General features: G+C 37.1%; 1 protein-coding gene across 19 annotated transcripts in view; it reads right to left on the minus strand.

Annotated features, from left to right (window-relative positions):
- The window catches only part of WDPCP (WD repeat containing planar cell polarity effector), a 158,453-nt gene that overhangs the window by 40,361 nt on the left and 105,150 nt on the right, over positions 1-12,942 (minus strand). For 16 of the 19 annotated variants that reach the window (XM_071740149.1, XM_071740146.1, XM_071740145.1 and 13 more), the window contains 2 exons: positions 8,005-8,068; positions 2,162-2,264 (listed from right to left, as the gene is read on the minus strand). In XM_071740149.1, the coding sequence (XP_071596250.1) occupies positions 2,162-2,264; positions 8,005-8,068 (167 nt within the window). The remainder of the gene's footprint in view (positions 1-2,161; positions 2,265-8,004; positions 8,069-12,942) is intronic. The other 3 variants (XM_071740150.1, XM_071740153.1, XM_071740152.1) reach the window with 1 other exon arrangement.

Below are 12,942 nucleotides of genomic sequence, written 5' to 3' on the forward strand. Positions count from 1 at the left end.
TTATATTGTTGTTCTACATTATTTGTAGGAACTTGAAGCATTTCCAAAAGTCAGAGTTTGAAATATATTATGTTTGAAGTGAGCCCTCTACACAGAAATATCTTAACAAATTAAGTATGTCTGGGACAAGATGGAGCACTCTCAAGGGTTTGGGAATCAGCCAGAAGCACTGACTCGTGTTATTTTCAAACAGTGTTGAGGTGAGCTTTGGGGACGGGCTAGCTCAGGAAATATCATCAGATGCTGACATATGAGAATGGTTCATGCTTCTATTGTTTAGGAGCACATATGCATATGAAATAAAGTGTGGAGAGGCCAGATATTATCTAGGGAGGTGTTCAGTATAACTTGGGATCAATAGCACTGATTGTACCCTGTTGCCTCTGTTTGCTCAAGTTGCTGCTTTCTTGTGGATGCCTGAAGTGTGTGCTCCAGAAGCCTGGGGTTTGATCTGGGAAGTGTGACCACTGGTGACCAGAAAGCAGGGACCAGATGTTTGAAACATCATTTTAAAGCTTCCTGCTCTGGCATGAGTTTTTCTCCCTCTCTCAAAATGTTAAATAAATACAGTAATTTACATATAAACACTATCTTTTGTTTTTACCAGGTCCACACAAAGTTCATGCCTCATTACATCTTTTTTTTCACTAACAACAATTTATGAAATAAAAACATCATCAAGAATGTACATTGGAATGAAGTATAATAAAACAAAACCTGTGGCTGAGAGTTCACACATTTACAGTGGGATACAGGCTGCACTGAAACAAACTCATGGGAGACTCCTGTTTATTTTCATATAAAATGAATTGGATGCAATTACTGTCTATAGACTGAATCGCAGTTACAGTTTGTCCCAGGGGCATTGGAAAGTATTTTAAATCATTCTGATAGTTAATTATTCAGCAAATAAGAACACTTTAAAGACTTTATTATATTAAATGACTTTTAATAATTTATGCTTATGGGGAGCTACAGAGGTAATTGTAGGACTACTCTGAAGTAGGGGAAGACTGTGTGCTTGTACTTTTGCAACTGAATTGTACTGACACGTTATCTGATATGCAAGTAAGTCACTTGTGATCACCCCAGCCTATCCCTCTCTTTGTATCTATGTCTATAATATTATCTAAGGCTCTCAGAAAACCTAAAAAGAGCCTAACTTCAGAAATCTCATAATATTAGTTAGCAAGGAATTAAAGGAAGGCACAAGCTAAGGCTTAAGCTTTCTGGATTAGGTGTAACAGAATAGATAATGATCAGATACAAGTATTAGGTACCTTAGGTATATTAAGTGCAGAGGACAACTAGCTAAGCAGTAAGAGAAGAGAAACCAAGGGAAATGTATCTGTACACTTTAAAGAGTGCCCAGAAACAGATGACCTAAATGAATGTCAGTTTTGACAATTTGTGTGGTCAAAGAGCTTCTTCAAAAGCATAGCTGTGGTGCAAAAAATGCTCAAAGTAACTTAAGCTTGAAAATGAAAGACTGAAGAAAAGAGTACAGGAGAGGCACTGCCTGATTTTTACTCTGCTAGAGAGGGAAGGAGGTGATACTCTATTGCATAGCCTTGAAAGTCACGGATCTATACAATGTATAGAAACAGCCACATAAATGCATATGCCACCTCTCTGCATTTCTTATAGATTTGCATTGGTATTCCTTATAGAATAAGCAATAATCCCATTGCATGCAAAAATATTGCTTCAAAGCCAGAATCTGAGCCCACCAGTATATGTTTCAATTGAATGCTGCCAAAGTGTTCATGGTGTAACTCCAGTTCCTGCCATAGAGTGCATGAGCAAATATTGAGATGTGAATGAAATCTCCATAACAGGCCTTTAACACTGAGCTAAGATTTTCAGATTCAGCCCCTGCACTCAGTTCACTTTGCATAGACTGAACATTTCTATGTAGCCATAGTAAAAACGTTTTTCTGTTTAGTAGTTATTACATTGACGCATTCCTCACGGGTACTGAAAGGCAAAGTTATGTTAGTTTTATAACACCCTCTCTTTAGTTATGAATAAAAATACTGTCTCACTTTCAAAGCAAACAATGCAATTGAAACAATACCTCCCCTACAAATATAACATGTGTTGTAAAGGACACGTATTGATTAAAAAAAAAAAAGACTTTTTAAACATCCTTAATTCTTACCAATTCTAGTAGTTATTGATTCTGCATCAATGTCATTAGCCTTTTTCTTTGCCACTTCAGCTAGTGCCAATTCACCCTTATCTAGTGCAAGGTAATGGATGTCCTTTGGAAATAAAAGAGAAAAGAAAAAGATTAATCTAAAATTAATCTCATAGGAGTAACAAAAGGGATTTTAAAAGAAAGAGATTCTTTTATTATTTAGATCACAAACACTGATGCAACTGATGAACCTGCCATTACATTTTAATTCCCTTCCAATGCAAATTTATTATCCTACTTGTGCTGTTGGCAATGAATAAAACACTGACCAATCATGCACTGATAAAATTGAAGCTATTGCCCCAGTGTATGAAAGAAACCAATCTGTCTCATCTAAAGGTAACATCTGTAAGTGCAACATGAATTAAAAGAGGGTTGATAGGAGATGGCTCTGTGTAAACCAGATCTGAAGTACTGAAACTTTTCTGACTGGCAGATCCTATTTGAAAGGTGTTAAGGCTTCCACCTAGTACATGAGTTTCGGGGTAAAGCTCTTCTAGGACTAATTATTGCTTGGATATTGTCATGTTATACTTACTGTTCTTTGAGTAAGGTGATGGTGGTCCTCCTTGTGCTGATATTGGAGGCAATAAGAGCAACAATGGTTGCTCAGTGGTTTTAACACCCACATGGGTAACGTGATTCCTGAGTCACTCTTGAACCACAAGTGGCTTTCCAAAACTCGTCACCTGCCATAAATAGTTGCCAATACTCTTGATGTAGCCCTTAGTCTGGGGTCAAAAATCAGAGTGCTTCAGCAGTGGCTTATCATTACACTTGCTGAATTGGAAGGCTTTTTCTTTTGTGTTTATCATTGAGGTGAAAAAGACTTGTATTACATGAAGCAATGGAGCACCACTTGTGGGAGAATATATTCCCGCTGACAAATTACAGTTTCACTGCTCTTGGTTTTGGCCCCTGAAGTAAAGTTTCATCCTTGACCATTAGTAAAGAGAAAATTAACTCCTTTCTCCTTTGGCATCATGGCCACAGGCTGCTCTGTCCATGAATTGAGAAACAGGAAGCAAGGAAAACAAAGTTTATTTTCCCTGCTTTGCTGAAGAGGCCACTTGATATCCCAAGATTTAAGTCATTCCTGGCTATTTTTCCTGCAATCTATCTTCACGCAGAAAATCAAACAGTAAAGGAGTATTTTCAGAAATATTGACCTCTGCATACCATAAAACCAACTATAATCTCACTAATGCAGAAGATTTCAGGTTAAACTGTCCTTCTCAGTGTGAGTTTACAGCCAGCTTCAACAATATGACAGATCCTCTTACAGGAAAATGTGACCTTATTCTAGGAAGAGAAGCTAGATGAAAAAATTGGGAGTAACAACGTTAGAAGCAAAAGATGCTGCCTTTATTATCCCCACATTTACTACAAATAAGAGAAAAATCAAAACAAAAATCAGAAGCAAACCGAGAACGTTACAGAAACTTAGAATGAAAAACTGGCAGGAAAATCTGGCACTGGCTTTCAGGATCCCAACAGTCAGCAGGAGAGGACAATACTTTCTAATTACAGTCACAGGTGGGACTTAAAAAATGTGCAAGCATCTTGGAGCAAAGTAATGAGTTACGAACTTGTTGCGAACTCTGTACTTCCTCTCTTTGTAGGTCTAACACGGCTGTCAGGAAAAAAGGGCCTGAGTAAGGAGATATGATTTCTCTGAAGATTAAACAGTAGATATTGTCAGCTTATTTAGATAACAATAGAAAACCCAAGGGCTCTTGAACAAGTCTGAACTTATAAAGATTTTAATGTCTAAGCAGCTTGTGTTTGCTAATTTAAAATACATTCTGACCATGCTTAACGACTGTCTTTTTGTAGTTTAAATGAACAGAAGTATTGTTTACTTCAATACAATTTAAAATAACAAACTCAGGGAGGGGATGGAAACAACTGCAGAAAATGACAGAATTCCTCCAATTTTTTCACTTTCAGATCTGGTTTTTGCTCACATTTTCTGTTTCTAGTAAAGAAATGTAAAGATGCTACATACCACTTGCTAACTAATAGAGGCCATGTAAGAAATAAAGATATAGCAGTAGGCTGGTAGGTGGCTTTCTTTGTGGTTCCTTAACTTGGGCATCATGAAGAATTAAAACAAAACAAAACAAAACATAGCTCTTGTCTCTATCTCTAAACAAGCTTAAAGAAAAGATTACAGATATAAAATGTCCTTATTTCAGATCAAATTTAGGCATTGCTCATTGAAATAAGCCATCAAAATTGGATTTGTTTTAAGAATTTATAGCTCTATGAGTAGAATAAAACTAGAAAATAAATAAAAGAGAATGAAGAAACATCAGATTATAGGGTGCCTTAATGAATGACAGAAAAAAAAGAAACAAAATTAGCTGAATATTTATTACAGATTTTTAAACGCAATTATGTAAGAATTTATCAGTCCAAAGATCACTTCTTTCCCAAAAACAATGGTGACAATAAAAGCAATTTTCCTCCACTTAGTAGGAGTTTGCTGAAAGGGCTGTATTTCATCATTTAACAGTTTGATTACTTTTTGGACTACTTCCTTTTTACCCTCATCTTTATGACTCACAGAGCTGGCCCTTGGTGAGCAAAAGTCATTTGAAACACTGATGTGCATTTGTCTATAGGATATTTCTGGGCAAAATTCCAGCGTTTCTTGGAAACATGCACTTTCCTCATCAGTGTATCACCCAAGATCTGACAGTTTTATTAAAGTGTCTTTTGCTTGATTTTTTTTTTTTTTTTTTTTTTTTGCTACCTTTGGTACGTGGGATGGCCTTTTGAATTTTCAGCAGCTGAGATCTGAAGCATGCTACAAAAGGATTTCAAGCTAACAACCCTTCTATTGCTTGATCTTTTCTGTCACAGATTGGATCAGTCACTGTCCAATAAATGTAGCTGTTGTTCATGATATTATGTCCTTTTCAGTTTTATTTTTTTATTGAACTTTGTAGGAGATGATAATAATTGATGGACTTAGATGTGACGTGAGGGTGAAGCTTATGGTGAGGCACAGCAGTGGATGTGTCTTGTTATGGCATCATACGAGTGACGCTATAGCTATGGGACTAACTTTTTAAAGTTTTTGGGTTTTTTTTTTCTGTGAAAGAAATTAACCCTCAGCATTTTCTCAAACTTCTTTGCAATCTCAAAACAAATTATAGGAATGCTACAGAGCCCTGTTTAGTGAAAACAATGCTCAGGATAAACTCTCTAAGAAATAAGAGTATTTCCTTAGAAGCCTCAGAAGATGAGTATTTAATGTTTGGATCTTCTCAGCCTCTGCTATATCTGCCCCTCTCTGTTCTTTCCTATTTCGTTCCTTCCCCTTTAGTAAATAATTTTTTTCTTTCTCATTTTGCTTATGTCATCAGATAGCTTTCTAAAGTCTACTATTTCTTCTTGAAATCCCATTCAATTACCTGGGAATAAGATGGAGTGACTCCTAGAGCCATCTGGAGCCAAATCCATTCCTAAATGGATTTGGTCGGTCTGTAAAACAACAGTACAAATAACTGACCTATATATTAGTTATTCACACTGCACATAATTATAAATGCTTTAAATATAGGTAAAGTCAAGCTGTATGTTATTAATTGCATTTTGACCTATATAAACAATACATACAAATTATTTAGTGTTAAGCAGAAGTGAAGGATGCACAAACCTTTCTTAGCAATAGTATTGCTTTACTAATACCTAGAAGCACTTTAAGCTTTCCGGCATAGGGTTATTTAATTTTCACACAGTATTTAGAGCAACAAAGCCCAATACCCTAGAAATTACTGTGGCACAGATAAATGCTTTTTATGACTTATGCACTTTTAAACTCCTTGAGTCCTGTACTTTGCAGTCTTGCAGCAGTGCCATTGCTACTTTAGTGTAAAGTTTGTTCATTAATACCATACTTAGGAGATGAATTAGCAAAAGGACATTTCCCCAGAGGAGGCAGCAAGTAAACAAAGGATTTGAAGAGGCAGCTGTGTGTGTTGCTTGTTGCATTATTTAGGGGAAACTATGAGGAAACGCAAAGGTAATGCATGCAGAAGGAGGACAAAATAGAACTGGTTTTGATCTCACAGTCATGTAATCCAGGAGAAATTGGGGAAATATATATTTATGTTTAAGAGCATCAGTCAGATGGGAAATAGAGAGGAGGTGTTCAGAGAGGAGGGAGAGAAGAAAGAAGAGCAGGAAAGGATGGTGACAATTTCTCTGTGAACATTGAAACTCCTCTTGAAGAAAGCTAGAGAACTTTTTTGTTGAGAGGAAGACTTGTTACCATTTGTTAGCAGTTTTGCACCCATCTCTTGAACCAACACTGGTATTCCTCACCCTGTGACAGAGGCACTCCCTCAGCCCTGCTGTTAGAGGAGGGAAGGAAAGAGAAGAAGATCATGTAGGAGATGCTCTCAGCTATATGAGAGAGGACCCTTAAAACATCAAGCCCAATGTTGGGTCATTTGTTCTGCCAGAATGGCTGAAATTACCTGGGAAGACTTTATTATGTGTATGGTGGGAGAGCCCCAGAGAAAAAGCTGTAACCTGCTACAGATGTGTAACAGTCTGAATCTTAAATGTGGCTGCAGCAATGCTTAGCTTGACTAAGTATAAAATTTACATTGAAGAAGTTACATCCAATAAGAAAAAAAAAAGCTAAAAAAAAGGAAACTTCAAGAAGAGTAAACATAAATGATGTGACGAATTTCCTAAAAGTCTCATGTTTCCATCATATTCTTTTCATGCATACTTAGAAAAGTTTATCACAGTATTCACATCTTTCTAATTAGATGGAACAAGCTAGATGATTAGAGCCGTGAAAGAAACATCAAAAGGTTCACACAACTTTTTATATAATTAGAAGGGAATTTTCATAACCCATAAAAGCAGGATTTAATTGTGTAATTTAACATACAATTTAAATATCAAGATCAAACTAGCAGGGCAAGTGACTTAATGGGATAAATGATATTAACATCTAGTGTCAAAGCTTAATTTAAACAACAGAATGTCTTCATTATGCAAAGGAGTCAAGCAAACGAATCACTCAAAGGGCCTTTTTTTCAACAAGCCCTTTTCCTATTGTTTCTTTGAAAACAATGAAATCAGCTGTGGAGCAGCAACATGCTGAGAGACTAGGAAAGCACCATTGGCTTTGTCCATCTGACCTCACTGTGACATTGTGGTGCAAGATCTTATAAAACAAGAGCCTCCTGCAGAGCTCACACAGAGGACCTTTTAAGAGCTGGTTAATTTTACTTTTGTAGCTAATTAAATGGGAGGGGGCAGAGAGTGCATGAAATGTAAAAACCATTGGGTTGATGCTGCTGAGCTTTGTTGTTTTAAAAGTACCTGTAGAAGCGTTCATAATTTGTCACTTCTCACAAAACCCGAAGAGACAAACTAAGAGCATTCAGGATCCCCAGGATACGGCCTGCTCTTGTGTCCAGGACTCAGCAGCTGCACTTCTTAAAGGAACGGATTAGAAACTTATAAGCTTATTAGAGTGAAAGATGACATTCACCCACAACAGGACAGATGAAGAAGGGGAAAGTTCAAAAACATATACATTCATTCCTGGAAAATAAAGAATAGCCTTTAGGCCACGCTAGAGAAAATGTCAATGACTCTAAAGATACTCAATTGCTGTTGATGAGTTTCATGATGGCAAAGGGCAAGCCAGGTAGAATAGTTCCCTCTTCAGTATGTGGCTAAGACTGCAAATGACACAGATCCATTTTAGCATGCACAAAAGCTGACAACTAACATCCTGACAACAGCCCCTGTCTCCAGAAATGACTCACCATAAACAGGTCCCGAGCACCTATGTCAACAGCTAGCAGAAATGCTTTTTCAAATCTCTGATACCTGCAAGAGAAAGGCACACGTCACTTGCTGACTACAACTGAAGAGCCACATCAAGTTTGGTTAATGGGTAGATGAAGTTCCTCGAGTCTCAACAAAACTGATGCCAAATCTTCACTGGGAAATCTTCATACACTCATACTCAGACTGCAGAACTAGGAGGTAGGAGAGTGACTACCCTTAACCTTAATTGGTTAAAACCTTCAGCAAGTGTTATGTTCAGTGTTGAGTCCACCAGATCTAGTTGAATCTGAAGGGAGCTGAAGGTACTGTAAATCATAACAAATTGATCCTTTGAACGATACCAGACATAACATAGATAAATGCCACCTCCAATAGCACTAGCAGAAACCTCAAAATGCCCTACAGAAAAAGCTAATTTCAAATCTCATAATACTTCAGAGGTCCTTGTAGAATTTTGCATTGAGTTTTGTCTTCACAGACTCCTCAATATAGCTCTCCGAAGCTGATAATCCAGTCAAGTCGTGCTAAACAGTCACGAATCCCCAGGGTCTCAAAAAGGTTTGCCTATTAATTCCCTCAGCCCCATATTAGCACAGACTCCTGAGAGTTTTCTGATGATCCTCTGGTGAAGAAGATTGTGTCAATAAGGTAAAACAAAGGGAAAAAAGCACAAAATTCAAATGGCATAACGACCTCTATATGTGCTCTAGACGGCACCACATGCCTATCACCTAAAGATGCAGTAGAGTAGTAAGGGAGCAGTGCAGATGTGGAACTTCACCTTTACCATTTCCAGGAGGGCTGTACCATGGCACATGGAGACCATTACTTTGGTGGGTTGAGAGCTTGCTGAACAACAGCTCCTTCTTTTTGTTATGATACAGACTGCCACCTTCTTCTTACTCAGACACCCCTACATCATCTCCTGGCAATTATAGTAAATACTTCCATGGGATGAAGATACTGTGAAAGGCTGCATATATCCTCGTTTGCAGTCCTTGGGAACTTCACAGAAACAGGAGGAAACAATCCATCCATCCATTAGAAGCTCTCTGAGAATATTTACAACATTGCAATGACAAATGCTAAACACAGTGGGAAATTCTGCACTGGGCTAATACCTGTCTTAGACTACATGTAGGTAACCACTATGTGACAGTCCATCTGTACTGTGAGAAAGTGATTCCATTTGTACACGTTTTCTTCTACTGCATAAAAATACCTACAAAAATAGATTTGGTGATTATTTTTAGATATGCAAAACAAAAAATAACTCAATTTTGTTTCAGTTGTGAAGCAGAAGATTGATTCCTTATAGAATGGTTTCTGTATTTTTCCCATCCCCCTTTACAGCCATTGCCATTTACAACAATAGATGAGTTGTAGATGCTTGAAGTTTAGGAAGGAAATAACTTCTCTGCACCAACATGGAAAAAGCAGTGTTGTGATTTCTCAGTGCCTGCCCAATGAATTTTGTCCAACAACATCATGTGGATGCCAGCGTTTATACAATTCTATACCTTAAGGGTATCTTAGTGGCCAATGTTCTTCTTCAGGATCACAGGGGAAACATGGGAATCCTCCTTCCCCTCAGTGGGTGAAGGAGTCCCATAGGATGTCCTGTACTGTGGCTATGTCCCTGGCCAAAGCCTAAATTGTTTCCTGCATCTCTCTTGCTACAGCCTCATTGCTCTCTTCTCCTCTACAGAACACTTGGAATGATTCAGCAGATTGTGAGATAAAGCCAGCAAGGACTTTTCCTCAAGGAATAACATCCATGACAAGAAGGCATAATATGTTAGCTCAAGTAGAAAAGGAAATGCACTCTCCAGGTGAGGTTCCTAAGAGAGGGAGCAGGGAATACTTTCCTCCCTAAAGCTAATAACCCTGCTGTGTCTTCCAAACACTAATTTCCAGCCCTCCTCACGGAACCTGTTTGAGGGAGGGGAAGAGATGAAGTTACATTAACCTCTTGAATGCTGGGGAACAGGCAGTGCACCACCATTTTATCATGCACATCTATGTATCTGAAGCTTATCAACACGCTTTCTATGAAGGATTTTCCATTAAAATACATTGAGTTGTAATGCTGCTTCTGAAGCTAAGCTTTAATTAAGACAAATAAGTACATGTTAAAATATGTGTAACTCAAAGAGCTATCATGTATATCTTTTTTCCAGAACATTTTTCAATTAGAGATTAAATATACATTCTTAGAGGGGAAACTGGAAACCAAACAGAAACTGGATCTACGACTAGTTAAAAAGAACGTCTGCTTCATTATTTTGTTTTTCCAAAATTTTAACTATGCAGACTATTTGAATGACATTTGCTTTAGCCAAGACAAAAATGCCTGCCACAAAACAATTTAAAGTAACTTTTTCATTTGATTGAGCTGAAGAACAGAACATGGTATTAATGCTCTAATTTTTCACAAATATTTAAATTTTTTTTTCTTTAATCAACATCACATAATTCAGTCTCATTATGGCCCCATTCATAAAACTGTGAAGTAAGCTCATTCTTTTCAGGTCTGTACTGAGGGGAAAAAAACAGGGGGCAAAAAAAGACTAAACATGAAACACACGTTTGCAGAACAAAAGAGCTGGGAGTAACTATCACAGATACTTCATAAATTATTAGAAATGGAATTGCTTTAAAATAACTTTGAGGTTTCAAATAGGAGAGACATGTTTGCGTTGCTTAGAAAAACAGTACTGAATAACTCAAAAACATCCAGTTATTTTAAAACTACCCTTACTGGAAGATACTTGCTATTTTGAGTCTCTCTGGCATAGAAGTTGGGTTGGTTTCATTCTACAGGAGCAATTACAGAGAGTCCTGTGCAGCATGAGACAGACTTCAAGCTGATAATGTCTGTTTTAGCAGCACGTTTTGTCATGGGAAAACCTCTTGCTATTGCCAGCACACTTTACTTACACTTCATCAGCTCCTCAAACAAACCAAATAAACCCCAAGCAAAACACCTTCCCTTTGGTTCTTGTGCTAGAAATGCTGAGTTTGCTTTCTAAAATGGCATCTACAGGTTATTGGTCTTGCAGTGAATGTCTTCCTACCCCTCTCTCCACTTTGTTACTTATTGCTTGCTTCACAGTAACTCCACCAACCAAGACTTTTATGTCTCTTCAAAAAGAGAGATAAAGAAATCTGCCTGTAAACCATGAAGTTCAGCCAACTTGCTCGGTCAAATACGACCTTCAAAATTAATACCCTCAAACTCTGTTTAACTACATAGGACAGAAAAACATTGCCTTGTAAGCTGTGTAGCACATACAATATTAAGTTCAAAATCTCATATAATAATACTACTGCTACATATGCTTATGCAATCTTTCTATACATCCTAAAACAATTTTAGATGTCTATTGGTACGTCTGTGGGCAAATGTGAGTGATTTGACAAGAGTCAAGAGTGTCAAGAGTGGTCAAGCCAGAGAAGAATCCAGACATTGGCTTAACAGAACAGATGCCAGGAAGGCAATTTATTTTTATATAAAACATAAACAATACAAAATATACTCTTATCTATTAACTCTCAGAGAGGCTATTCTTTTTACTGACATAAATAAAAAGGGAATCAAATGCCCAGAGTTCCCTCCTGTTGGATGTTTGCAAAAGAGAGCGATTTTAAACACTGTAGAGGTGCAGGGATTACAGCCTATGGAGAAGAGAAAAGGAATCTCTTCAGAAAACACTTAGCCATAATATTAAAATATGTCACAACAAGTCCAGGAACCATAAAAAGAAATTATGTGAAGGGAGGGGGAAGGGAAGGTAGTGAGAACTCATGCAAGCAAGAGAGAAATATAGTGCAAAAAAAGGTGGAAACATTTCTTTAGGGACTAGTTACAACCAACAAGCCTTCTTAGACATGCCCATCAACCATGTAAGCATATTCCTTGTGTTGGGCTGATAAAGGAGGGATGCAGCAGTTTTTTTTTCCTTGTCTTCAATAAGGGTACACAACATTTAGAAAGTAATCTGCAGGGGAAGAGCTGTGGCACAAATAATGTTTATAAGGCAATCCTTTTTAATGGAAGACATTTCAGAGTCATCCTCATCTCACAGTCCAATCAAGGGTGATAGGCATTCAAAAAGTGAATATTAAATATGCACTGAGCGAACAGAACAGGAAAAAATGAATATTGAAATAATTTACATGTAATCAAACTACACTGAAATTAAGTTTTAATTGTTCAGTATTCTGTGATGCATATGCAGATTTTAAAGTATTCAGAATATCAATCAAGTGTTTACTTGCATCAAGCAATTGTATTTAAGCATACAAAACAGATGATGAAAATGTGTGCAATCAGCTACAGCTCCCAACATTTAGTGCAGGGCTTACACGATCACTTTTAATTCAGTTATTTCATTTAATATTTCAATTTAATAGCTCATTCTTTCATTCAATTTCTAGGCATCTTGCCCATTTCTTAAACACAATAATAATAATTATTCATAAAAGAAGCCGTTTCCCTTAAGTTCTCATATCAGCAACTTTTGGAAATGGTTTTCACGCTTTTTTTCCCCTCAAAAATGTTATTATCTGAAATATTTTCCTTTTGAATTAGGCAATATTAAAATAAAGAATCATGTCTGTAAAATGACTCTGCACCTCATTTCAGTGGAATTCTAAGCCAGAATAATTAGAGATCATCAGGTTAAAGCATATAAAAAGTGTGTAGGTAGGTTGCTAAGTGGTTGATGTCATTGGCACAGATAGGTTTTCAACCAATTGTTGAACAGTACTGATTTAGACATATAGCTGTATTTCAGAATACAGCTTCAGAGCTTATTTAAAAACCCTCATAAGTCCTACTTATTTCACATGAAAAATGCTGATAGGTAACAAAGTCAGGTAGAGATGCTGTCACTTCATCATTTCAACTT

Source organism: Heliangelus exortis, chromosome 3 (assembly GCF_036169615.1).
Source record: "Heliangelus exortis chromosome 3, bHelExo1.hap1, whole genome shotgun sequence".
In the NCBI taxonomy this organism is placed as follows: domain Eukaryota; kingdom Metazoa; phylum Chordata; class Aves; order Apodiformes; family Trochilidae; genus Heliangelus; species Heliangelus exortis.